This window comes from Bos indicus x Bos taurus, chromosome 25 (genome assembly GCF_003369695.1).
Source record: "Bos indicus x Bos taurus breed Angus x Brahman F1 hybrid chromosome 25, Bos_hybrid_MaternalHap_v2.0, whole genome shotgun sequence".
Lineage (NCBI taxonomy): Eukaryota > Metazoa > Chordata > Mammalia > Artiodactyla > Bovidae > Bos > Bos indicus x Bos taurus.
In genome coordinates, this window is record NC_040100.1 from 17,611,351 (window position 1) to 17,634,525 (window position 23,175).

General features: G+C 51.5%; 1 protein-coding gene across 9 annotated transcripts in view; it reads right to left on the reverse strand.

Moving 5' to 3' along the window:
- Nucleotides 1-363: 363 nt before the first annotated feature.
- The window catches only part of IL4R (interleukin 4 receptor), a 50,025-nt gene continuing 27,213 nt past the window's right edge, over nt 364-23,175 (reverse strand). For 8 of the 9 annotated variants that reach the window (XM_027526690.1, XM_027526693.1, XM_027526691.1 and 5 more), the window contains 9 exons: nt 21,855-21,993; nt 19,901-20,061; nt 18,003-18,154; nt 15,325-15,432; nt 10,635-10,791; nt 7,025-7,124; nt 4,984-5,062; nt 3,949-3,998; nt 364-2,894 (listed from right to left, as the gene is read on the reverse strand). In XM_027526690.1, the coding sequence (XP_027382491.1) occupies nt 1,376-2,894; nt 3,949-3,998; nt 4,984-5,062; nt 7,025-7,124; nt 10,635-10,791; nt 15,325-15,432; nt 18,003-18,154; nt 19,901-20,061; nt 21,855-21,993 (2,465 nt within the window). In that variant the 3' untranslated portion in view covers nt 364-1,375. The remainder of the gene's footprint in view (nt 2,895-3,948; nt 3,999-4,983; nt 5,063-7,024; nt 7,125-10,634; nt 10,792-15,324; nt 15,433-18,002; nt 18,155-19,900; nt 20,062-21,854; nt 21,994-23,175) is intronic. The other variant, XM_027526698.1, reaches the window with a different exon arrangement.

The following is a 23,175-nucleotide window of genomic DNA, read 5'->3' on the forward strand; positions in this document are numbered from 1 at the left end:
TGCCCCTGGACACAGCCCTCAACCAAGGACAGATGGGAATGTGTGGATGAACAGCCCAGCTCCCCACCTCGAGGCATGTGGTGTGCCTGGCTTTCTGAAGCTCCCAGCGGCTGAAGCAGCTGTTGCCTGCGCTGGCACTCTGTGTGATAACACCTCAATTGCTTCCTGCCCTTCCCCGCTCCCTTCCCCATTCTCCAAGCAGGACTTCCTGGGATCACCTCCTATTTCAATGAACTTCACTTGAATTCCGGTCTTGGGGAAACCCAAGAAGAGACAGCAAGTTACTTAACCTCTTGGGCTGGTCTCCGTTCCTCTGGATGGGAAGATTCTGTGAGTTAATAGAGATAAAACAGTCGCCAAGGATGCTTGGCAGGATGTTTGTTTAATAAATGGTGGCGGGGGAGGGGAAAGAGATAAAGAACCTTTATTTATACAAAACTCCATCTCTTCCCATTCCACCCTCCTCAGCAAACACAAACACCCAGTGATGAAATAATTTTTGAGATGCACACAAACAAGCATTCTTCAACCTGAGGTGGGAGTTGATGATGTGTGGGTGATGTGCCTGGTGTCAGCGTCTTGGTCGCCCCAGCTCACTGGATCAGGGGGCCTGAGCCACACCTTCTGAAGCAGTGATGCCAGCAATGGCATCCCTGGGGGCACACGCCTGCCCCAAGGTTGCCAGGCATGCCTCTTCTCTGGGGATCCAATGCTTAACAGGAATCCCAGCCTTGCGTGGGAAGCTGGCCACAAGCTGTCACGTCTCAGAAATCACAATTTATCATGTCCTTGGTTAACTCCACTTAATTAATCACCCCCCTGCAGCTCAGACCTTGCCCCCAGCGTCAACTTCTGTTGAATGAATAGACATCTCTGGGCAGATTACCACCCTTCCTGGACCTCAATTTCCCAAGGCCTCCCAAGTCAATTCCCCAGTTGGCTTGGTGAGTTTCTAGGCTCAGCATCCAATCTAGAGAGATGGTGGTAGCTACTCCGGAGTCTGGGCAAGAACTGGGTCAGAGTGACAGAATATGCCTTGAGTATGCCAGGGACAGTCTGCTGGCACATCTGTGAACCAGTGAAGTGGCCAAGGTGCACAAGCCAAGGTGCCCAGGGCATCTCCAGATGACTGCAGGTGCCTCTGTGGGCACAGCTGCCTGGAGCCCCCACTCCCGTGGGAGGTGGTGAGCCGGGGCCAGCAAAGGGAGCTGGGGGCGTCCAGTCCCTGTAGACCTGGCGTCTGAGAACTTCACTCCAGAGTTCCCAGAGTCTTCTGGAACTCTGCCAGCCTGGCGGCCTTCCAGGGGCAGGCATTTCACAGGCCTGATTAAGGCCCCATCTCCTCTGTAGACTTCAGCAAGGAGCGGGCACGCACCTAGGAAGCGTCCATGCACGTGGGGCCTGGGGAGGGCACGGCAGTCACTGCAGGAGCCTGGCCTGAGCTCTGGGCATGGCTGGGGGCATTGAACAGAGGGCACTTACCCTCCTCTGAGACACCTAAGGGTGCTAGGGAGGCCGCAGAGAGGCTGGCTGCCAGTGGAGTCCCCTGGGGCAGGGAGTCTGGGGCTTTCAGCGGACTCAGCAGAGGCGAGGACCTGTCCCCACAGCAGCAGCCGCAGCAGGGGCTGACCACAATTTGCGCCTTGCCAGCTTCCTCCTGGCCGTGGCACTGCTTCAGGTGGCCACATAGGTGGCAGGTGAGGGCTGAGTAGATGATGCCGTTGCCCAGGTCGTCCCTGAGAGGGTCTGTGACCGGCACGGGGGCGAAGAGGGGTTTCTGTCCATCGTCTCCCTTGACTGCTGGCTCCAACTCAGGCCACTCTGAGTCCTGAGGACTGTGAGGGGGGTCCATGTCCAGGCCGAAAGTGAACAGGGGAACGGGAGTGGGGGAAGGGGTCCTGGGGCAGCCAGAAGCAAGGCTCTGGAAGGGTTTGTAGCCCCCTTCCCCGCTGCTGGGGTCAACCCCAGAAGTCGCAGGGCAGCTGTCACTGCTGGCAAGCAAGCTGGAGAAGGCCTTGTAGCCGGCCTCTTCAGAGGGCCCGAAGCCAGCCGGCCCGCTGTCCTGGGTGCCACCCTCCTTCACCGCCTGCACAAATTCCCGGTAGCCGCTGCTAGGGGCCGAGGCGGGGCCGGGGGCCGCCCTGTGCTGGAGCACCCTCTGACGCAGAATCTGTTCCCAGGTCTCTGGTTCCGGCTTGGGGGTGGTGGGGATGTTGGGGTCCACTTCCCCCAGGCATTCGGCCAGCTGTGGGTCTGAGTCAAGCTCTCCAGGGCCCGAGGACTGGCTCAGGAAGGTGCTGAAGCTGCGGTAAGCAGGGTTGTCTGAGATGATGGTGGGCATCTCTGGGAGAGGCAGGCCGGCTGGGTTCTGGGTTGGAGTGGCCGGAGGACTTGACTCTGGGCTCAGAGGCTGTTCCTTGTCCTCAGATGATGCCTCCTGGGGCTCCACCCTTGGGAATTCGGCCCAGGGCCTCTGAGCATTTGCATTTTCTAAAGGGGGAAGAAGGCAGGACTCCACACCTTGTGGACTAAAGCCCCCAGTGTCATCTCTGAGAAGGTGCAGGAACAGGCTCTCTGTCAGCCGGGCCGCAATGTCCTCTCTGCCCTCCTGGAAGAGGCCCCCGCTGTTCTCAGGTGATGGGCAGAAGCTCCCTTTATCTTCCTCCACTTCCTCTTCTTCCTTCTCCACTTGGGCCTCAAACAGCTCCACGCACCGCACCACGCTGATGCTCTCAGGCCGGAGGATCGTCTTGCTGACCTCCACGGGGCACCATGCTACTTTCCCAGAACCCTGGGAAGGCCCATTTCTAGCAGCCTTAGAGAAGTCGTCATCCCTCTCCATGCCATGCTCCAGTAAACAGGGCAGGAGCTTGGCAAGACAAGTCTTCCAGTGTCTACAAAAACAAAGTTTAATCAGAGTTCACTTTCTCCTCTTGAAAAACTCCTATTCACCCTTCAAAGCCCAGCTCAAAATCACCCTGAACTGGTGTTGAGACAGGCTGGGACCTGGGACCCTTTGCTGCACTGCTGCAATGCTTGCACTGGAACAAACCTCTCCTTGAGCAACAAAATAGTAAGAAACTATATGGAAGTAAAAATAACTGTGTGCATGCTGCAGTTGGGGCAAACAATGGACAAACGATACAAAAAGACCCCAAACCTCAACTGCCACTTTTGAAGAGCTGGGAGCAAAAGCAGTGTCAGGAATAAAAGCAGGGTTCTGTGCATGCCCCCTGCACACCACACCACCAGAGAATCAGGCAAAACACCTATGCCATCTTTCCAGCCCAAGCCCTGGACACACCCCTGCCCTCACCCTGTATAATGAACCAATTCGCCCCTCCCTGGTAGTCAGCAAGGGAGTCTGTTACTTGTTCTCCACCCCTGCTCCCCACTGCAGCAGGGGCTCTAATAAGGCCTTGCCAGGATTTCTTATCTGACCTCCAATCAACTCCCCACGTGGTGATAGTGGTAAAGAACCCTCTTGCCAGTGCAGGAGACATCAGAGATGTGGGCTTGATCCCTGTGTCTGGAAGATCCCCTGGAGGGGGGCGTGGCAACCCACTCCAGTATTCTTGCTTGGAGAACCCCTTGGACAGAGGAGCCTGGTGGGCTACAGTTTAGTCCACAGGGTCGCAAAGAGTCGGACACAACTGCAGCAACTTAGCGAGCGTGCACGCACGGCTGCCTTGCTTGTTACCACCATCAGCCTTGCTCAGGACAGACTGGGCATCCCAAAGGGGTTCACTGACCACCCCCCAACCAATGAAACTCAGGGGGCTCAGTTGGCAGTTGACCTACTCAGACCACCCCTCCCTCTGCCACCCCTCAAAACCCAGTGTCACAGGACAAGTGCTGAACACCCAGGAAGGAAAGGCAGACATCAAGGGGGGTGTGACTCCAGCTTCAAGATGGGGCCCCCCACCCTAATTCCAGCCCCTTACATACGGGCATTTGGCTGGTTCCTGGCCTCGAGACCGCTTCCTCCACAGTGACACCTAAAACGTGGAAACAGCCAATGACACAGAGCAGAGAGGCCTTCCCACCCAGCCTGGCATCCAGCGGTGCTCAGAGCCTGTTTGACTTGAGGAGACTTGACATCATCAAAATTTCTAAATTTGGGGATGATTTGTTATACAGCAAGAGCTAACTGATACATAAATGACACCATGTGCTGTGATATTCACTTTCTGTGAATTGTCTCAGTGAATTCCAACATCAGCCCTGTTATAACCACTACTATAACCCACATGAAGGAACTGAGGCTCAGAGAAGTTAAGCAGCTTGTTAAGTCTACCCTGCAGATAAGCGACAGTGAGGGTTCAAAGCTGACTCCAGAGCCTGCCTCAGGGTCCCTGGAGAACTGAAGACTCGCAGACCTTCCGTTCTAGACAGGACTTGTATCCCCCCCTGCGCCCCTTCCTAGAGAACCCTGATGGTGCTCAGGCAAATTCCATGTGGCCACTGCACTGGGGAAGCTGGCCGCACTCCTAGCTCAGGAGTGTCCATCTGGATGGTCCATCTGTGAGGAGTATTCCCACTCCTTATAGGGGAGTGCTTTATGAAAGAGGCTGTGATGTAATTCAAGTCATTGAGAATGGAGAGATTTGCTGGTGCTTCTGGGGCAGTTTCCTGCTCTTAAGAGGAAGAAACGGAAAACTTGTTCCCTCTTCAACTCCTTGTGACCTCCTGTCCTACACCTCCCTAGGAGACGATATGCAGAGGACCTCAGAGACCTCAGAACAACAACAAAGCAGGAAATCCAATTCCAGAGGACCCCGCCCCCCGAGCTGAAAGAACACTCATGGAAGCCAAAGAAGGGGAGCCAAAGCCTCTAGCTGTTGACTCAACCTACCCTGAAATCTTCCTGACTGCCCACGTGCAACCCGCAAAGTCAAGAGATATCCCTAACACCCCACGTGTCTTGACATGTGTTTCCCGATACACACGACCCAAAGCATCCTCACCCGCCCCTTTTCCTACCTGAGAATCCTGGATGACAACAGCCACGAGGGGGCTGTGGGCTGGGTTGGGAATTTGGTCCCACCATTCTTTCTTAATCCTAAAAAAGAAAGGACAAGTTGTTGGTCCCTGAGAATCACTAACAGGTTGATGTTCTCCCCATAAAAAAGATTCACAGTCACCCAGACTTATTAGCTCAGAGATCACGCTGATAGATTTCTGGCTCCCTCACCCTCACCCCGTGCAACAGGTTCTTCCACCTCGGGGGCATTAGAGCTGGGTTCGGGTCCAGCAGTTTGCTACCCAGAGTGGAATTCCTGATGCGGCCGCCTCCGCCCCAGAGGGAGCAAGTCCCTGGGAATTAGGGGAGACCCAAGCGGCAGAGGGACTTCCCAGGTGGCGCAAGTAGTAAAGAATCTGCCTGCCGATGTAGGAGCCACAGGAGACATGGGTTCGATCCTTGGGTTGGGAAGATCCCCTAGGGGAGGAAATGGCTACCCACTCCAGTATTCTTGCCGGGAGAGTCCCATGGACAGAGGAGACTGGTGGGGTACAGAGTATGGGGTCACAGAGTCAGACATGACCGAGCAGCTGAGCGCAACACACACAAGATGCAGAGAGAGAATCCTGGGTTTCCCCTCAACAACCTTTCCTCTGGAGCAGCGGAGGACAAAGTGCCCAGAAGAAGTCTGGCATGGCCGGAGAGGCCAAGGGGTTCCTCCTCCCTTCCTGGGTCAGGGCTGGGCAGGAATCTTCTCAGACTGCCTCTGGATTAGCCTCCACCTACTCCACTCAGTCAGTTACCACCCATTTACTGAGCACCTCCTAGGTATCACTCACTGTGCCGGGCTTCAGCGGACAAGACAAACAGAAACACCTGCCTTCACAGAACAGATCTTCTAGAAGATGGAGACAGACAAACAGATGCGGAAATGACTATATGACATCATTCATTCCTGACAGGAAGTGCCAGGAATAAAAATAAAGGCCATAAGGGACCAGAGAGGAATAAAGAGTGTGATCCAGGAAGGCCTCTCTGAGGAGGTAGCTTCCGAGAGGCGACTGAAGGTGGAGGAGGTGCGGGTCTCAGCAATGCCTGGGGAAAGGGCTTTCCAGGCAGGGAGCACAGTGAGTGCAAAGGACTGGAGGGAAGAACTTGCTTGGGTTGGGGGTTCGAAGAACAGCAAGGAGGTTGGAGAACTAGGATACAAAGAGTGGTGGGTGGAGAGGACAGATGATGGGGAAACTGAGGCTCAGAGAAGGGGAAAGACCAGCCCAGAGGGCTCAGAGGTATCAGCGACAGACGTGGAGAAGGGACCTTGCATTCCCTGCACACCTACTGTGCGCCTGGCAGACTGCGGATACTCACTCACCATCAGCCCTCCACCATCGCCCTTCCTTATGTGGTCAGCTTAGGCCCATTAGTCCCATTTCAGAGGTGGGGGGACTGAGGCTCTGAGACTCCACATTCCTAGGGCTCATGCTCACTGGAGACAAGGCTCCTTGCACCCAGAGCTCCGGGACTCCCTTAGGACTCTTGGGACTGATGAAATAGGGACCCAAGGCTAAACAGAGGTTCAGAAACTCGGTCATACAGTTACCAAGTGCCAAGGCCAGGATCCAAACCCAGGTCTCCTGATTCTGCAGGGCAATCGTCTAGAATTCCTGTCTATTACCACCTGCCTTCAAATGTTTGGGGCGTACCCTGGGTACGATCCATCTCCCTTCTGCCAAAGGAAGGCCCTGTCCCCGGCCAGCTCCATCCCACCGTCAGGCCATCACCCCTCAGAGGAACCCGCCCTGGCACCCCTGGAATGTCCCCCAGCTCATCTTGGCCCGATTCCTTCAGTGCAAGGGTCACTATGGGAAACAGCCATGGTTACTTGCTGGCCTGGCATCTTCTGCCTCCCCAAGAACACAGGGTCCCTGTCCGTTCAGTGCCTTGCACATCGTAGCTCCTCAGTAAGTATCTGTCATTGAGCAACAGGGCTGCAAGCTGTCAGGTGAGAGGGGAGATTCCTGCCCACTCCACACTCCGGGGCGGCTGGAGCCCGGGACTCACTTGATGATGCTGATGTAGCAGGACACACACACCGCCAGGACGATGACGCACGAGATGCCGACGCCCAGCTGGAGGCGCTGCTCCCAGGTGTCCTCGTAGTCTGGAAGCAGAGGGAAGCTGTGAGCCTTCGGTGCGCCACATCCAGCCTGGTCTCCACCTCTCAGAGAAGGAGCCCGGGGCTCTGGGACCCTCCAAGACTCTGCGTGCGCTGGCTGCCGTGGCAGCTCCTACTCCCCGCTCTGAGCCCCCGCCACCCTGGCTTCCTCGCTGTCCCCTGCTCTCCCAAAGCTCAGGGCCTGAACTTGCCTCTCTTTCCTGAAGCACTGAAGTCAAGTGCAGAGACTTGGAGTTCCATGCCTTCAGTTCAAAGCCTGACTCTGTCAGAGACTTGCTGGCAACCCAGGACAAGAGGCTCACCCACTCTGTGCCTCAGTTTCCTCATCTGTACAATGGGGTTAATAACTACTTAACTCATTGCTGTGAGGCTTATACGATTTAATATACATGTGAAGCAGGGCCTGCAGAAACAAAGCAGTTTTCACAGAGCTGGACCCCTCTCCTTGTTCACTGCCAGGTCCAGAAAGTTCTCCCTCACCCCTTCTCTAATGTTACCTTCTCCCATCCCTTTTCCCTGCTTTATTTCCTTCTCGGACTTACTAGATCTAGATCTCATTTATATTTTTATTTACTCGTTTATTTACTGTCTCCCTTTCCAAAATGTCAGTTCCACAGAAACAGGGATTCTTGTCTATTTTGTTCACCACTGATCCCTCGGCATCTAGCACTGGGCTAGTGTCTAATATGTAGTAGGAGCTCAAGAAATATTTGTGGAAATAATGAATGAGCGTCCAGCACATAGTATCTGTCCCACACGATCTATTTCCCTTCCCTTCTCCAGGTCAAAGGGGAAAATCCATTTGATAAAACTTTCCCAAGCACTTACTATGTGCCTGGTGCTATGCTGGACAATGGAGACAGACACGGAGCAGGCACCACTCACAGAGCTGGACACAGACGGTCAAGAGGCGTCGACAGGACAGGATGAGCGATGCTGAGAGGGGCGTGATGGGTTGGGGTGGGGTACCTGCCATTATACCTAGCACTTTGAAGAACTCTTCCTTCACTGAGCGTTCACAACAGCCCTTCCTTCTCCCACTGTTCAGATGATGCCTCAGGCAGCCTCCCCCACCCTACAGCTGTCTCCCCTTCTTGGCCAGGCTGTGATGTGCCCACCCTGAGGTTTGGGCCAATCATGGGCCAAAACTTCTCCCCTTTCCAGGTATTTGAGTTCCCTGCCTCCCTTGCAGTTGGGAGAGGCCATGTGACAGTCCTGGCTGATGAGATGCAAGGGGAAGTCCACCAGGACTGGAACGGTTTTTCCAGTCCTGTGGACTTTTCCAGTCCCATGCACCTTCCTGATAAAAGGTGCACGGGATGTACTCCTTGCGGCAGCCTTCCATTCCCTTTGGGCCTGGGACGTGAGGGTGTTTGCAGCAGACAGCCTGGGGCCATGAGGTGGCAGTAGATAAGGACAAAATGCTACCATGCTAGGGGTGGCAGAGGGAAAGACAAGACTCTGGAGTGACGTCACCGAGCAGCAGTATTCATTGGCTAAACCTCTTTATTTTTTTCTTTCTTTTGGCCACGTAGTGCAGCTTGTGGGATCTTAGTTCCCTGACCAGAGATTGAACAAGGGCCCTCAGCAGTGGAAGCACAGAATCGTAAAGCCTGGACGGCTGGGGAATTCCCCTGTAAGGCCTCATTTTATGTGAGATAATTCAATATCTTTACTGAAAAAGTCACAAAGTGTTGTTTAGGGGAACAGAGTACCAGATGAGGGACTGTAATTCCCAGAACCCCTTGCAGCGATGTGTGGCCATGTGACCAGTTCCACCAATAGAACTTGAGAGGAAGTGATGTGTGTCACCTCTTGCTGAGGCTTTTAAGAAGCAGCTGTGGTCTCCCCACTCTCATTCCCTTTCTGCTGGCTGGATTCAGATGATGGCAGGGCCCTAGAGCAGGGATTCTTCACTTGGGGACTTCCAACATGGTTGCCATTAGAATTTAGGGGTCTGGGAGCTTTGACGGGAAAGAAATGATAGCTTTATTTTCACTAACTTTTAATATAATTTTATTGATTGATTGATTTATGGCTGTACTGGGTCTTCATTGCTGCACAGGCTTTTCTCTAGTGGCAGAGAGTGGGAGCCACTCTTTAGGTGCAGTGCACGGGCTTCTCACTGTGGTGGCTTCTCTCGTTGTGGGGCACAGGCTCTAGGGTACGCAGACTTCAGTAGCTGTGGCTCCTAGGCTGTAGAGCTCAGGCTCAGTAGTTGTGGTGGAGGGGCTTAACTGCTCCATGGCATGTGGGACCTTCCCAGATCAGGGACTGAGCCTGTGTCTCCTGCATTGGTAAGCAGATTCTTTACCACTGAACCACCAGGGAAGCCTTCACAAACTTCTGAAACCTGGCGTTTCCTCCCATTAGGAATGGAGACAGCAAGCTACAGTAATAGCAGCATCAGTCACTCAGGCCCCAACAGAAACCACAGGTATTCTCTTATCACCCGATGGCAGGAGTACCATGAAATATCCTTTAAGCTCATCTACTTTGAAATGACCATACTTATGAGAACTACCACTAGATCCTATTTTTAATGTGTTATTAAAGAAGCCTATATTCTTAGATAGCAAATATATTTTAAAATCTTTTTATAATCACATTTCAATACAACTAGGTTTCCATTGAAATCCTCTGTACTTTATTTCATACATTTAAAAATATTCTGGCTTGTGGTTGTCAAGGGGGAAAGGGGTGTGGGGGGAGGGATGAACTGAGAGATTGGGACTGGCCATATGCACACTACTTTAAGTAAAAGAATTAATCAACAAGGACATACTATATAGTACAGGGAACTATACTCAGTACTCATGAATAACCTATATGGGAAAAAAAACCCTGAAAAAGAGTAGATAGATGAGTATGTATAATTAATCACTTTGCTGTGCACCTGAAACTAACATAATATTGTGAATCCACTATACTCTAAAAAATACTGAGATGAGGTCCACAGGCTTCGCTGGACTGTCCATGATGCAGAAAGGCTAAGAATCTTTGTCCTAGAAAATGATGGAGCCACAGGGAGGAAAAGCAGCGAGCGATCAGCAAAGTTCATGTTGAACTGTTACCTGAGCGAGAAATCCACTCCTATAGTGTTAAGCTGTGGGACTTGTGGGTTTGTTACTGTAACCTACCCCACACCCTGACTGTATACCACATCAGTTGGAAATTGTGTGATTGCAGTCAGAGGCATCTTATGATATGGAAACCAGATACTGGGCTGGGGTAAGTGGCCACGGAATACAAGTGGGGAGCAGAGATGCTAACTGCTGAGCATTCCCTGGTTGCTAGTGGTTAGGGTTCCAGGCTTTCCATAGAGTGACTCTAATTCAATCACTGGGCCCTGGTGGGGAAACTGAGATCCTGCAAGCCGCGAGGTTAAGGCCAAAAAAAAAAAAGAAAAACCACACACACACACTCACGAAACCCCCCAAAAAACAGAGACAGAGAGAGATGCTAACTGCTCAGGACTCCCGGGAGGGTACTCACAGTTAAGCCACTTGGTGCTGGGGCTCCACGCGCTCCAGCTGCTGTTGTAGCTCTGAGCCCAGGCCTTCACCCGTGCGCTGTAGGAAGCTCCAGACCTCAGGGTGCTGGCCGCGACACGCAGGGTGGGCCCCATGTAGGTCACGTTATAGGTTCTGAACTGGTGGGAGAAAGGGAGCTGTCAGTGCATCTGCTTGGGGGAGGGCAGAACCAGCTCCCTCCCAGGCTGCTGTCCTTCGCTGACCCCACAGTGCTGAAGAGCCACCAGCCTGGGTATTTGGTTACTCCTCCAACTCTAGGCCACTGCCAGCTTCACGACAGTGACCAGAGTCAAGCAAGATGGGTCACAGAACCCACTCTTTCCCTACCCTCCACACCCCCACATTGATTAGCCATTTGATGTTACTGAGGCAAGCTGACGAACCCTTCTGAGTTTTAGTTGCCTCATCTGTAAAATGAAGGTAAGAGTTCCTACTGCTACTTTCTGGCTGTGTGACCTCGGATAAGTGACATAACCTCTCTGGGCCTTGATGTCTTCTTCTGCAAAATGGCGATAATAAAAGTGCCGTCCTCCCAGGGCTGTTGTGAGGATTAAGTGGGTTAATACAGGTCAGTACTTCAAGCTGGGCCAGGCATGCAGGGAGCACAAGAGTGATCTTTCTGAGCACAGACAGGGTCGCCACGTGCCTCTCTCTCCTTCAAGGGCCACTCTAGAGCCTCCCCAGTCAAGCCCAGAATCAATGGCCCATCATCTCAGTCCCGCCCAACCAAGCCCCTCAATGAGAAAGAACTTCCAAGATCTGCCCTTAAGTGAAAAGGGCAGGATGAAGACTAGCATGTGTTGTCTGTTGGCTTTGATGTTAAAGACAGAAAGGGAGAAGGCTTAGTGATGGTGGCAGACAGGCTCTGAGATGGCCCCATGAGCCTCACCTCATGTCACGTCCTTGGGTCCTTCGGTCCCCTCTCCTCTCCTTGCCTGGGGCGGGGGATGGAGGGCACATGACTTATTCTGAACCAACAGAATATGGCAAAGGTGATGAATATGTAGGGACCACACGGATGCGATTCCATTATGGAAGACTGTAACTCCAACCTGCCAGGAGACTCTGGCTTTGAAAAGGTCACCAGGGAAGGAACTGAGGGCAGCCTCCTGCCAAAGGCCAGCAAGAACCCGAGGCTTTCTGTTCAAAGCCCATGAGAAACTGAATGCTGCCCACGTCACAGGAGCTCAGAAGGAATCCCCCTGCCAACTCATGTGTGTGCACCCTTGAGAGACCCAGCTAAGCCATGCCCAGGCTCCTCACCCCCAGAAACTCTGGGGCAATAAATATGTGCTGTTTCAAGCAGTCGTGTTTGCAGTAATATTATAATGTTTGCTTGCTCAGTTGTGTCCAATTCTCTGAGCTCCTATGGACTGTAGCCTGCCAGGATCCTCTGTCAATGGGATTCTCCAGGCAAGAACACTGGAGTGGGTTGCCATGCCCTCTTCCAGAGGATCCTCCCAACCGAGGGATAGAACCTGTGTCTCTTACATCTCCTGCATTGGCAGGCGAGTTCTTTACCATTAGCGCCACACGGTCTGGTATAAAGTGAGCCGAGCGGAGGTTGTACACAAAAAGGAAGCAAAGTCTTAACAGCCTGCTGGAGAAACTGGAGGGCAGCTGGTACAGGGTGGAGGTGGCAGGAGGAGACCCAGGGCAGGGAGAGAAGGGCACTCTCACTGTTACTGTCCCTTTCTTTCTAAATTGCAATAAACAGGAAGCAGCAGCTGGAGCTGGTTCACAGAAGGAATCATACACTCTAGAGAGGATCAGGGAATTGAGAAATATTTTTCTAAGAAACAAAAAAGAAATCAAGCTTCCAAGGAACTACTTGTGGTACATTTGGTTTTTTTTTTAACAAATGGGCCAGGTGTTCGGGAGGCTGTTCTGGGCAAAAGATCCCAGGGGAGGGGAAAAGAGCAGAGACTCTGGAGTTTAAATCCTGGCTTCGAATGCCAGCTTGGCCATTTCCAATGTTGGGACTCTGGGTGAGCCATTCCACCTCTCCAAGCCTCAGTGCCCTCATCACTAAAGGGAGAAACAAACACCTCTCCACCTGCAGGGCTTTCCCAGCCATTAGTCACAATACACATCATGCTTGGCACATAGTAGGCACTCAAGAAATGATCACGAACACGGCATTCACTGCCCTCAGTAGGCTTGAGGCCTCATTTTCTGCCTTTTCACTGTACACATTCCCACAGCCCCATAATCCTCAGATACGCCATGAATTTTCATACCTCCAAGCCTTCTACCTGGCCTATCCTCTCACTAGAGAACTCCTATACATCCTTCAATGCCCAAGCCAAAACTCCATTACAGAATCTTTTCCAGAAATCATCCAGGATAAGGAGTAGCTCCATCTCCCGAATTCCACAGTGAGTTTCTAATATTTTGAGAATTGATCCCACCAGTCTGAGCCACAGCTGGTGTCTGCAGTACTGTAGCAAACACAGCTGGACACCCACCCAGCATCCATACCATTGGGGTCACGTACTCAAAGCTCTGGGTAGGTAAGCCTCTGTCTCCAGTTCCAGGGTTAATTCTCATTGGTCCAAACCAATCATGGCTATTTCATTCCCTAGCCTGTGATTGGTTAGAGAGGGGCAAGCGACCATCTCTGGCCAATGACTAATGAGGGGAATTCTTGCCAGCCCAGTTTTGTCCTTGGGAAGAGAAAGCTGGGGGAAGATGTCTCATTAGCTTCTGCTCCATCAAAAAAAGAAGCTGGAAATGGAATTCTGAGGCCTGGGGCAACCCTGAGCACCTACATGACCACTAAGCCACAGCCCAGGCACACTGACCGATTCTGTCCACTGGCTGGAGTCTGGTGCCAGGTCCCAAACCCAGCTGCATTTCAGCCAGCCCAGTCTCTGTTCCCTGTTCCTCAGAACTTCCTTTGAGGAGCCACCCCTCCCTCATTCTCGGCCCATCTGGTCTGGGCGGGGTTGACCGGACCCGCTCCAGAGGGGGTAATGTAATCCTCCCCTGGCCAGTGTGGACACAGCCTCAGCATCCCCCTCCTGCCTACAGCCTGTGACAGGTTCAGAGACTGGCATGTGGTCCCAGGCAGGTATCTGATCACTGGTCCCAGGACTTTTACTGAGGCCATCTGGAGGGAAGAACTTTTCCCACCGTGGATTTAAGGCCGGAGCTTCTATTGGGCATATTGGCCTCTATGTGAGCAAAGAGCCTGCTTAAAAATGAGGCCAAGGGCTTCCCTGGTGGCTCAGTGGTAAGGAATTTGTCTGCCAATGCAGGAGACATGGGTTCGATCCCTGATCTGGGAAGATCCCACGTGCTGCAGAGCAATTAAGCCCATGGGCAACAACTACTGAGCCTGTGCTCTAGAGCCTGGGGAGCCACAAGCACTAAGGCCTGAGAGTCCTAGAGCCTGTGTTCTGAAACGAGAGGCCACCGCAATGCGAAGCCCGGGCGCTACAACTAGAAGATAGCCCCCGCTCCCCACAACCAGAGAAAGCCTGGGCAGGAATGAAGACGCAGCACAGCCAAAAACAATAAATAAATGAAATTATTAAAGAAAAAAAAATGAAGCCAGGGCTTCCCTGGTGGCTCAGTGGTAAAGAATTAGCCTGTCAGGGCAGAGGACATGGATTCAATCCCTGGTCTGGGAAGATCCCACATGCCTGTGAAGCAACTAAGCCTAGGCACCACAACTGCTGAGCCTGTGCTCTAGAGCCTTCGAGCCACAACTACGGAGCCCAAACGCCGCAACTACTGAAGCCCACGTGCCTGCAGCCTGTGCTCTGCAACAAGAGAAGCTATTGCACTGAGAAACTCGAGCACCGCAGCTCCAGAGTAGCCCCTACTCGCCGCAACTAGAGAAGGCCCGCCTGCAGCGACAAAGACCCAGCGCAGCCATAAATTAAAAAAAAACGACAAAAAAAAATGAAGCCAACACAGAATAAGGCAGGACCAAACGATGGAGACTCCAGGATCCTGGATCCAACCATGATGAGCAAACACATGACCTTCCTTTGGACCCCATAGGTGGTACCCTTTTCTCCCCTCCAGCCCATTCCCTGAGCTAAGCCTGCACAGTTCCAGGAATTGGAAGGCGATTTACTGACCAAACTGCCTCCTTCTTTGGCATCTATGTCAGCCCCCTCTTCCCAACTGCTCTGAGCCTCTCCAGTATGAGCCCGCTACCCTTCCTGTTCCTGCCCCACATCCTGGCCCAGTGCCAAGGAGGGAAACCACACCTGAGAGATGTAATCAACACCCACCACCTCCCCGGCTTGGCCAGAAAGAGAGGAAGCAGGAACAGAGCTGATGTGGCAGCTTAAGACGTCTGGGGCCTCTCCACGGCAGATAAGGTCAGGCCGGCCTGGCTTCCAGGACACGAGGCATGGTCCCCAGCAGACTCTCGATAGTTACAGGCCAGGGTCCAGGAGGACGAGATGGGTGGGATTCTGAGGCCCGAGGCTCTCAGGGGAAAAGGAAGATGACGTTTATGACGTTGTCATGCCAGCCAGGGGCGCCTGTCTGTGTCACCCACTTTGTGCTCTCCACAGCCCTGCGGGGTTGGGCACTCTTGTTAGCGCCAAGTTACAGATGGGGAAACCGAGGCAAGAGGAGGGTGAGCAAGAAACTCAAGATCATGCAGCAAGTGGCAGGGAAGGTATTGGAACCTGGCTCCACGGGGCGCCAGGGCCTCTGGCGTTCAGATGTTGTCCCTCCAATGTGAGTATCTGAGGCGAGAACGTGAGTGGCTGACAATGGCCTCCACCCACCTGCACCTAAAATAGAGGGGGGCTCAGCCATCCATTGTATACCCCTGAGATTATTCGATGGTTTCTTACATATCAACTCTCCCTGTTTTAAAAACGTCAATGCGTGCTGTGCGTGCAAAGTCGCTTCAGTCTTGTCCAACTCTTTGTGACCCTGTGGACTGTAGCCCATAAGGCTCCTCTGTCCATGGGATTCTCCAAACGAGAATGCTGGAGTGGGTTGCCGTGCCCTCCTCCAGGGGATCTTCGCCACCTAGGGCTTGAATCCACGTCTCTTCTGTCTCCTGCATTGGCAGGCAGGTTCTTTATCACGAGTGCCACCTGGGAAGCCCCAGAACGTCAGTCAGTTCAGTTCAGTTCAGTTCAGTCGCTCAGTTGTGTCTGACTCTTTGCGACCCCATGGACTGCAGCAGGCCAGGCTTCCCTGTCCATCACCAACTCTCAGAGTTTACCCAAACTCATGTCCATTGATTCGGTGATGCCATCCAACCATCTCATCCTCTGTCATCCCCTTCTCTTCCCGCCTTCAATCTTTCCCAGCATCAGGGTCTTTTCAAATGAGTCAGTTCTTCATATCAGTTGGCCAAAGTGTTGGAGTTTCAGCTTCAGCATTAGTCCTTCTGATGAATATTCAGGACTGATTTCCTTTAGGATGGACTGGTTGGATCTCCTTGCAGTCCAAGAGACTCTCAAGAGTTTTCTCCAATACCACAGTTCAAAAGCATCAATTCTTTGGCACTCAGCTTTCTTTATATTCCAACTCTCACATCCATACATGATTACTGGAAAAACCATAGTTTTGACTAGGCAGACCTTTGTTGGCAAAGTAATGTCTCTGCTTTTTAATATGCTGTCTAGGTTGGTCATAGCTTTTCTGTCAAGGAGCAAGTGTCTTTTTATTTCATGGCTGCAGTCACCATCTGCAGTGATTTTGGAGCCCAAGAAAATAAAGTCTCTCACTGTTTCCATTGTTTCCCCATCTATTTGCCATAAAGTGATGGTACTGGATGCCATGATCTTAGTTTTCTGAATGTTGAGTTTTAAGCCAAATTTTTCACTCTCCTCTTTCACTTTCATCAAGAGACTCTTTAGTTCTTCTTTGCTTTCTGCCATAAAGGTGGTGTCATCTGCATACCTGAGGTTATTGATATTTCTCCCAGCAATCTGAATTCCAACTCGTGCTTCATCCAGCCCAGCATTTCGCATGGTGTACTCTGCATATAAGTTAAATAAGCAGGGTGACAATATACAGCCTTGATGTACTCCTTTCCTGATTTGGAACCAGTTTGTTGTTCCATGTCCAGTTCTAACTATTGCTTCCTGACCTGCATACAGATATCTCAGGAAGCAGGTCAGGTGGTCTGGTATTCTCATCTCTTGAAGAACTTTCCACAGTTTGTCGTGATCCACATAGTCAAAGGCTTTGGTGTAGTCAGTACAGCAGAAGGAGATGTTTTGCTGGAACTCTCTTGCTTTTTCGATGATCCAACAGATGTTGGCCATTTGACCTCTGGTTCCAAATACATTCATTTAAAAAGGAACATCACAAATAAAAAAAAATCAAATAAAACAGAACCCCTCTGCCACTGCTGTGACTGGGGGCAAGTATCAAGATGCCATGGACATCTCATAAAGTAAATGCAATCCAAACCATGCAAAGGCATTAGATTATGGCTGTACATGTTTTCTGAGGGAAGGCTCTGAGCCTGCAGGCCCTTCTCTCTGTTACAAAGAAGCTCAGGTGACAAATTTCTAATTTATATTCATTCAAAACTTTGATAATAGTTCCATGTATTTTGGTATCTAGTACTACTGATAAAAGTCTAGAAAGTTTATTATTCATAGTGCTTTAAAAAAGTATTTGAATGAGGCTTGAAACTTCTAATCCAATTCTGAGGATTTAAATACTATGTTGTTAAAAAAAAAGCAGGAAATTAACATGTGATACAGCATTATTAACTAAAGTACAGATTTAGTTCAAATGTCAAATAAATAAGTAAATAAATCTTCTTAAAAAAAAAAGCTCAGCTGAGAAGCGACTCTTGATAGTCAGTGTCAGGAGGGAGTGACCATCTCGCCCTGAGATTCAGTCATTTAAGTGTGTTTAGAGGTATCGAGAAGAGTCGGACACGACTGAGCGAGTTCACTTTCACTTTTCACTTTCATGCGTTGGAGAAGGAAATGGCAACCCACTCCAGTGTTCCTGCCTGGAGAATCCCAGGGACGGCGGAGCCTGGTGGGCTGCCATCTATGGGGTCGCACAGAGTCGGACATGACTGAATCGACTTAGCAGCAGCAGCAGAGGTATCGCCTAAAATCTCACGTGCCCCACCCCTGGGAAACAGATGGGGTCCACAGTTCTTCCTTTATAGATGAGAAGCCACGTCTGAAAATAAACTCCCTGTCTGCACACTGGGAACCAGGGGCCTGGAGATGTGGAAAGACTGGTCCCTGAACAGAGCCATGACCGGCCACGTCCAGGTGGGGGTTGCTCTCCCCATCTCACACCCCAGAGTCTGAGTCTCTACCCACCCGAGTACCAAGTGGTCACAGAGAAACCCCGAGGGGCACCCACTCACATCCGTGGGGTCATTTTCATTTGAGATGTTGACCAGGTAGGTGAGCTCGGAGTACAGGAGGTTATCAGAAGGGTACGGGTTGTTCCACGTCAGCAGCCACGTGTGGGAGATGTCGGCGTGAACCGTGAGGTTTCTGGGGGCCGGTGGTTTCACTGTGGAGAAGGAGTGGCTGGTGAGGGGCTGGCTGGGGTGACGGGAGGAGGTGGGCCCATGTAGGCATGTAGACAGTTTAGGTTCTCAGTCACCACCACCCCCGCAGCACATCAATGGGAAACCACATCGATTTAGTCATAACAGAGAATTACAACCATATACCCGATTCTCATGTTGCTAAAACCCTACTGAGCACTGATTGTTCTTCTTGTTTAGGTGTTAAGTCATGTCAGACTCTTTTTGCCACCCCCCATGGACTGTAGCCCACCAGGCTCCACTGTTCATGGGATTTCCCAGGCAAGAATACTGAAGTGAGTTGCCATTGCCTTCTCCAGAATATCTTCCCTACCCGGGGATCGAACCTGAGCTTCCTGTACTGGCAGGCGGGTTCTTTACCACTGAGCCACCAGGGAAGTCTACTGAGCGCTTCAGTGGTAATTAACTACCTTTTCACAGTGAATGCAAAATGGATAAGCCAAGTAACCTGAATTCTGGCTTTTCCACTTTGATCCTTCATACTTCTGGCCACATCTGTGTACTGTATTATTTACTAAGGATTTTTCTTTATTTTGATTCATGTGTTTTAAAACTTCATCTCTTAAAATGATCATACCCACGAGATCACAGGTACATAATGAGCATTAAAACTCGCTCAGTCGTGTCCAACTCATTTCGACCCCATGGACTATAACAGTCCATGGAATTCTCCAGGCCAGAATATTGGAGTGGGTAGTCTTTCCCTTCTCCAGGGGATCTTCCCAACCCAGGGATCAAACCCAGGTCTCTCACATTACAGGTGGATTCTTTACCAGCTGAGCCACAAGCGAAGCCCAAGAATACTAGAGTGGGTAGCCTATCCCTTCTCCAGTGGATCTTCCTGACCCAGAAGTTGAACTGGGATCTCCTGCATTGCAGGTGGATTCTTAACCAACTGAGCTATCAGAGAAGCCCCTAAAATCAATATGCATGTGTAAAAATTATTTTAATTGACAGATTCATTCATAGGTCAATTTAAATCACTCCCACCCCACCCTGGATATGAGAAATCCCTTCAGGAATTGCTGATGTAGTGGCGAAGACTGTGTGCTCTGTGAGAATACTGCCTCTACCATTTAATAGCTGTGTGACCTTAGGCAGGTTACTTGCCTTCTCTGAACTATGTACTTTTTTTCTTCTCAATTGCAAAATAGGGGTAATAACAGTCTTTGAGAAACCAAGGCTCAGAGAGGTAACACGGCTTGCCCAAGGTCACACAGGAATAAATGGTGTTTTAAACTCCTGTTACTACACTCCAGCATGCTCTCCAGGGATTCCTGTGGGACCTCTGGGTATCAGGATAAGGGCAGCCTCCCATGGTCTACACTGTCTAAAGCAGCAGCAGCTGAATAGTCAACAGAGGGTGGAAGGATGGTTCCCAATTCAGTTTCTGACCTGCAGCAAGCATGCCTTCCACCAAACATACCTCATTCAACACGTTGATCTGGGCACTTAAATTCTGAAGGTTGAAATATCTGAACTCAACGGGGCCTGATGTCCTCTTGAGCCCAACTCCATTTCAAAGATGGGAAGACTGAGGCCAAGAAAGGGGCACGAACCCCTTCGGGTTTGAGAAAAGCTAGGAGGCTGCTTGGATGGCCCTTTCCCCGGAATGAAGCCTGCCCAGCACACTGCAGGAATACCTGCAGCCCCGCCCCGCCCCGCCCCGCCCCGCCCCTCCGCCCCGCGCCCCGCCCCACCCCACTCACCGTGCTCGCTGGGCTTGAAGGAGCTGTTCCACAGTAGCTGCTTCCCTGCCCACAGGTCCAGCTGGTAGATGTCTTGTCTGACTGGGTTCTCTGTCAGCATATGGCATATGCACACTGTGCCCCCCACACCTGCTCTGTTCTCGGGGACACATGTGTGGTTTCTGCAAACACAGATGTTGCATTAGGCTGGGCATGTGACTCACCGGCGTCCCCGGGACATGCCTCAAGAAACCACAGGCCGTTCCAGCTTCCTGGTCACCCTGCCTCAAGGACCAGATCTGGGGACCTGGGATCACAGTAGCTGGGGTGTGGTGGGGACAATGGCCTGGGACCACCTCCCTGCTGCCCACAGCTCCTCATCACATCCACCGTGGACTTTTATCCACCCCTGTCCCCAGGCTTGGACCCTGAAAGCCAGTGAAGGGGAAGAACCCATGGCATGAAAGAATTTGTAACGACATGTGTGTGTCCTAGCGCCTCTCCGGTTGCACAGTCTAGCCTGGGCACGGTGCCCTGTGCCCCACAGCCTAATCCTAACGTGTCACCCAAAATAGCCAACCCCACATCTCATGGGCTAGTCCAGCAGCTGGCAAATGTTTTCTGTACTGGACCAGATACTAAATATTTGTGGCTTTGCGGGACATACCCTTTCTGTCCTAACTATACAACTCTGCTGATACAGCACAAAAAAGCCCCAGCCATAGACAATACATAAACAAATGGGCATGGATGTGTGTCAGTAAAACTTTATTTAAAAAACATGGGTGGTGGGCCAGATGTGACCCATGGGGCAGTTTGCAGATCCCCAGTCTAAGCCAATGTGCATACAGAAGCACAGTCGGTAGCCCAAATTGGGGAGCCACATTGGGTGTACTCAGTAGCCCACATAGGGTATGCTGTATATCCCATTGTGCTCCATAACTGTATGTCTTGTGTACTAGGTCATGTCCTGGGTACCACGTGCAACAACAGCTAGCCCTGTGTACCATGGGATATCCCAGTGAACCAGTGAACTGGAAAAACATTCCAAGTTCCATGGTCCACCAATCATTGCAGTGAGCTCTATCACTACATTGCACCCCTAAACAATGGTCTAGCCTGGAAGTTCTCAAAGTGTGGTCTGGGGTTCCACTGGGTCTAACAGTTTTCATAGTGATACTCTTACATCAGCCGTCATTTCCACTGTTTTTCTCTCACAAGCTTAGGGTGGAATTTTCCAGAGGCCACATGATCTGTGGCCATGTTGTTGCTCCGACAGCCTGTTGAATGTGAACTTGTTGGCTCTTGTGATTTAAATTTTCTGTTTTAATTTCTGATACAGAAAATATCAATAGATGTAAGTTACCCAGGCTATATCTATTGGAAGGACTGATGATGAAGCTGAAGCTCCAATACTTTGGCCACATGATACAAAGGGCCAACTCAGTGGAAAAGATCCTGATGCTGGCTCTCTTCCTGAGGGCAGGAAGAGAAGGGGGTGACAGAGGATGAGATGGTTGGATGGCATCACTGACTCAATGGACATGAGTTTGAGCAAACTCTGGGAGATAATGAAGGACAGGGAGGCCTGACGTGCTGCAGTCCATGGGGGTCGCAAGGTGTCAGACATGACTTAGTGACTGAATAGCAACAACAGCTGATGTCAGACTAAAGCTTTTAGGGTCCTCGCTAATTCTTAAGCGTTCAAGAGAATCCTGAGACAAAAATGTTTGATAACCTCTGATCTACTCCAGAATTCCACCACATCCACCTGCCAGGTGCCTTGGTGACACTGAGCCTGGAGCACCACAATGCACTCATTGCCTCTTACCCTGCACCCCAGGGCACCTCATCTCTACGGTGCCCAGTCAAGCCCCCAAGAGCTGAATTTAGCACGTGCATTCCAGGGCACCACCTAGGCCAGATGAAATCCAAGGCAAACCCTCCCCAATGCCCAGCTCCAGCCCAGGCTTACTCAGAGTAGTAAAAATTCAGCTGGTAGGACAGGTGCAGCTCGGCTCTGCAGTTGGTGGGTCCGGCCATCTCCCACTCACAGGTGGAGTTGCTGATGTAGTCCGAGAAGCAGGTGGGATCCTGAAGGACCCTCATGCTCCCTGGGGAGACACAGGAGACCTCTGAGCAGCTGGAGCCCGACGACCAAGAGGGATGAGTCAGAAACCAGCCCACACAGGACCAAGGGGCCCATCGCACAACAATGAAACCACTGTCCCAGGCACAGTCCCTACAGAGCGGGGGCCAAGACCGGGCTCTGGGAGTTTCCCAGCTAGCACTGGGATGATGCCTGCAGCTGAAGAAATACCCTCTGGGACAGGGTCCATCAGCGGGGACAGACCAAATGCACTTTTATCATCTGCAAACTCAATGACCTGCCCGTGGCTGAATTAAAGGAAAAACATGTCAGTCTGGGGATTGCTACCCCACCACCACAGGCATCTATCCCATGGTATGGGTTGGGGGAGGCACTATTTTCCACTGACTTGCTCCCTGCCCCCGATCTATTCCCCAGCCCTCTCTGTGTTCAGGAGGCTGACCCTCATGGCCTTGTCATCCAGACGCCTTGTCCTCTGGCTTGGGCCAATGCTGAAGGACCGGATGAGAGGCTTGGGGGACTTCTTCCAGCGAGTTTGTTGGCAGAGCTGGAATCTGAACCCAGCCAGATGAATGCTGGATTTGCCAAATCATCAGGGAGCTATTGCCCTGCTCTGGGTGGCCATACTTGGCCACCAGGTGCCTTCCAGTTCCCACGCTCAGTACCAGGCCCCTCCCGGCTCACATCAACTTGCGTTTGTTCGCTGGATAAAGGAGTTACCACATTAAGGAGAATCTTCCTGTTGTTTAGTCGCTAAGTCATGTCAGACTCTCTTGCGACCCCACAGACTGTAGCCCACCAGGCTTCTCTGTCCTTGGGATTTCCCAGGCAAGAATACTAGAGTGGGTTGCCATTTCCTCCTCCAGGGGATCTTTCCAACCCAGGGATCAAACCGGTATCTTCTGCACTGGCAGGTGGATTCTTTAACACTCAGCCACCAGGGAAGCCCAAGGAGAGTCTAAATGTCTAATAAATACCCCAAACTCACCTCATGTCCAAAACTAACTCCTGATTCCCCGCCCGCTCCAAATATCCTCTGCTTCTCATCAATGACAACTGTGTCCCTCCCAGTCACTCAGGTTAGAAATACTGGATTCATTCTTGCTACCTCTGTCTCTCTCACCTCAATTCCAATCTGCCTTCAAATCTACCTTCAGATGGATCCAAATGCCAATGCCCACCCCCT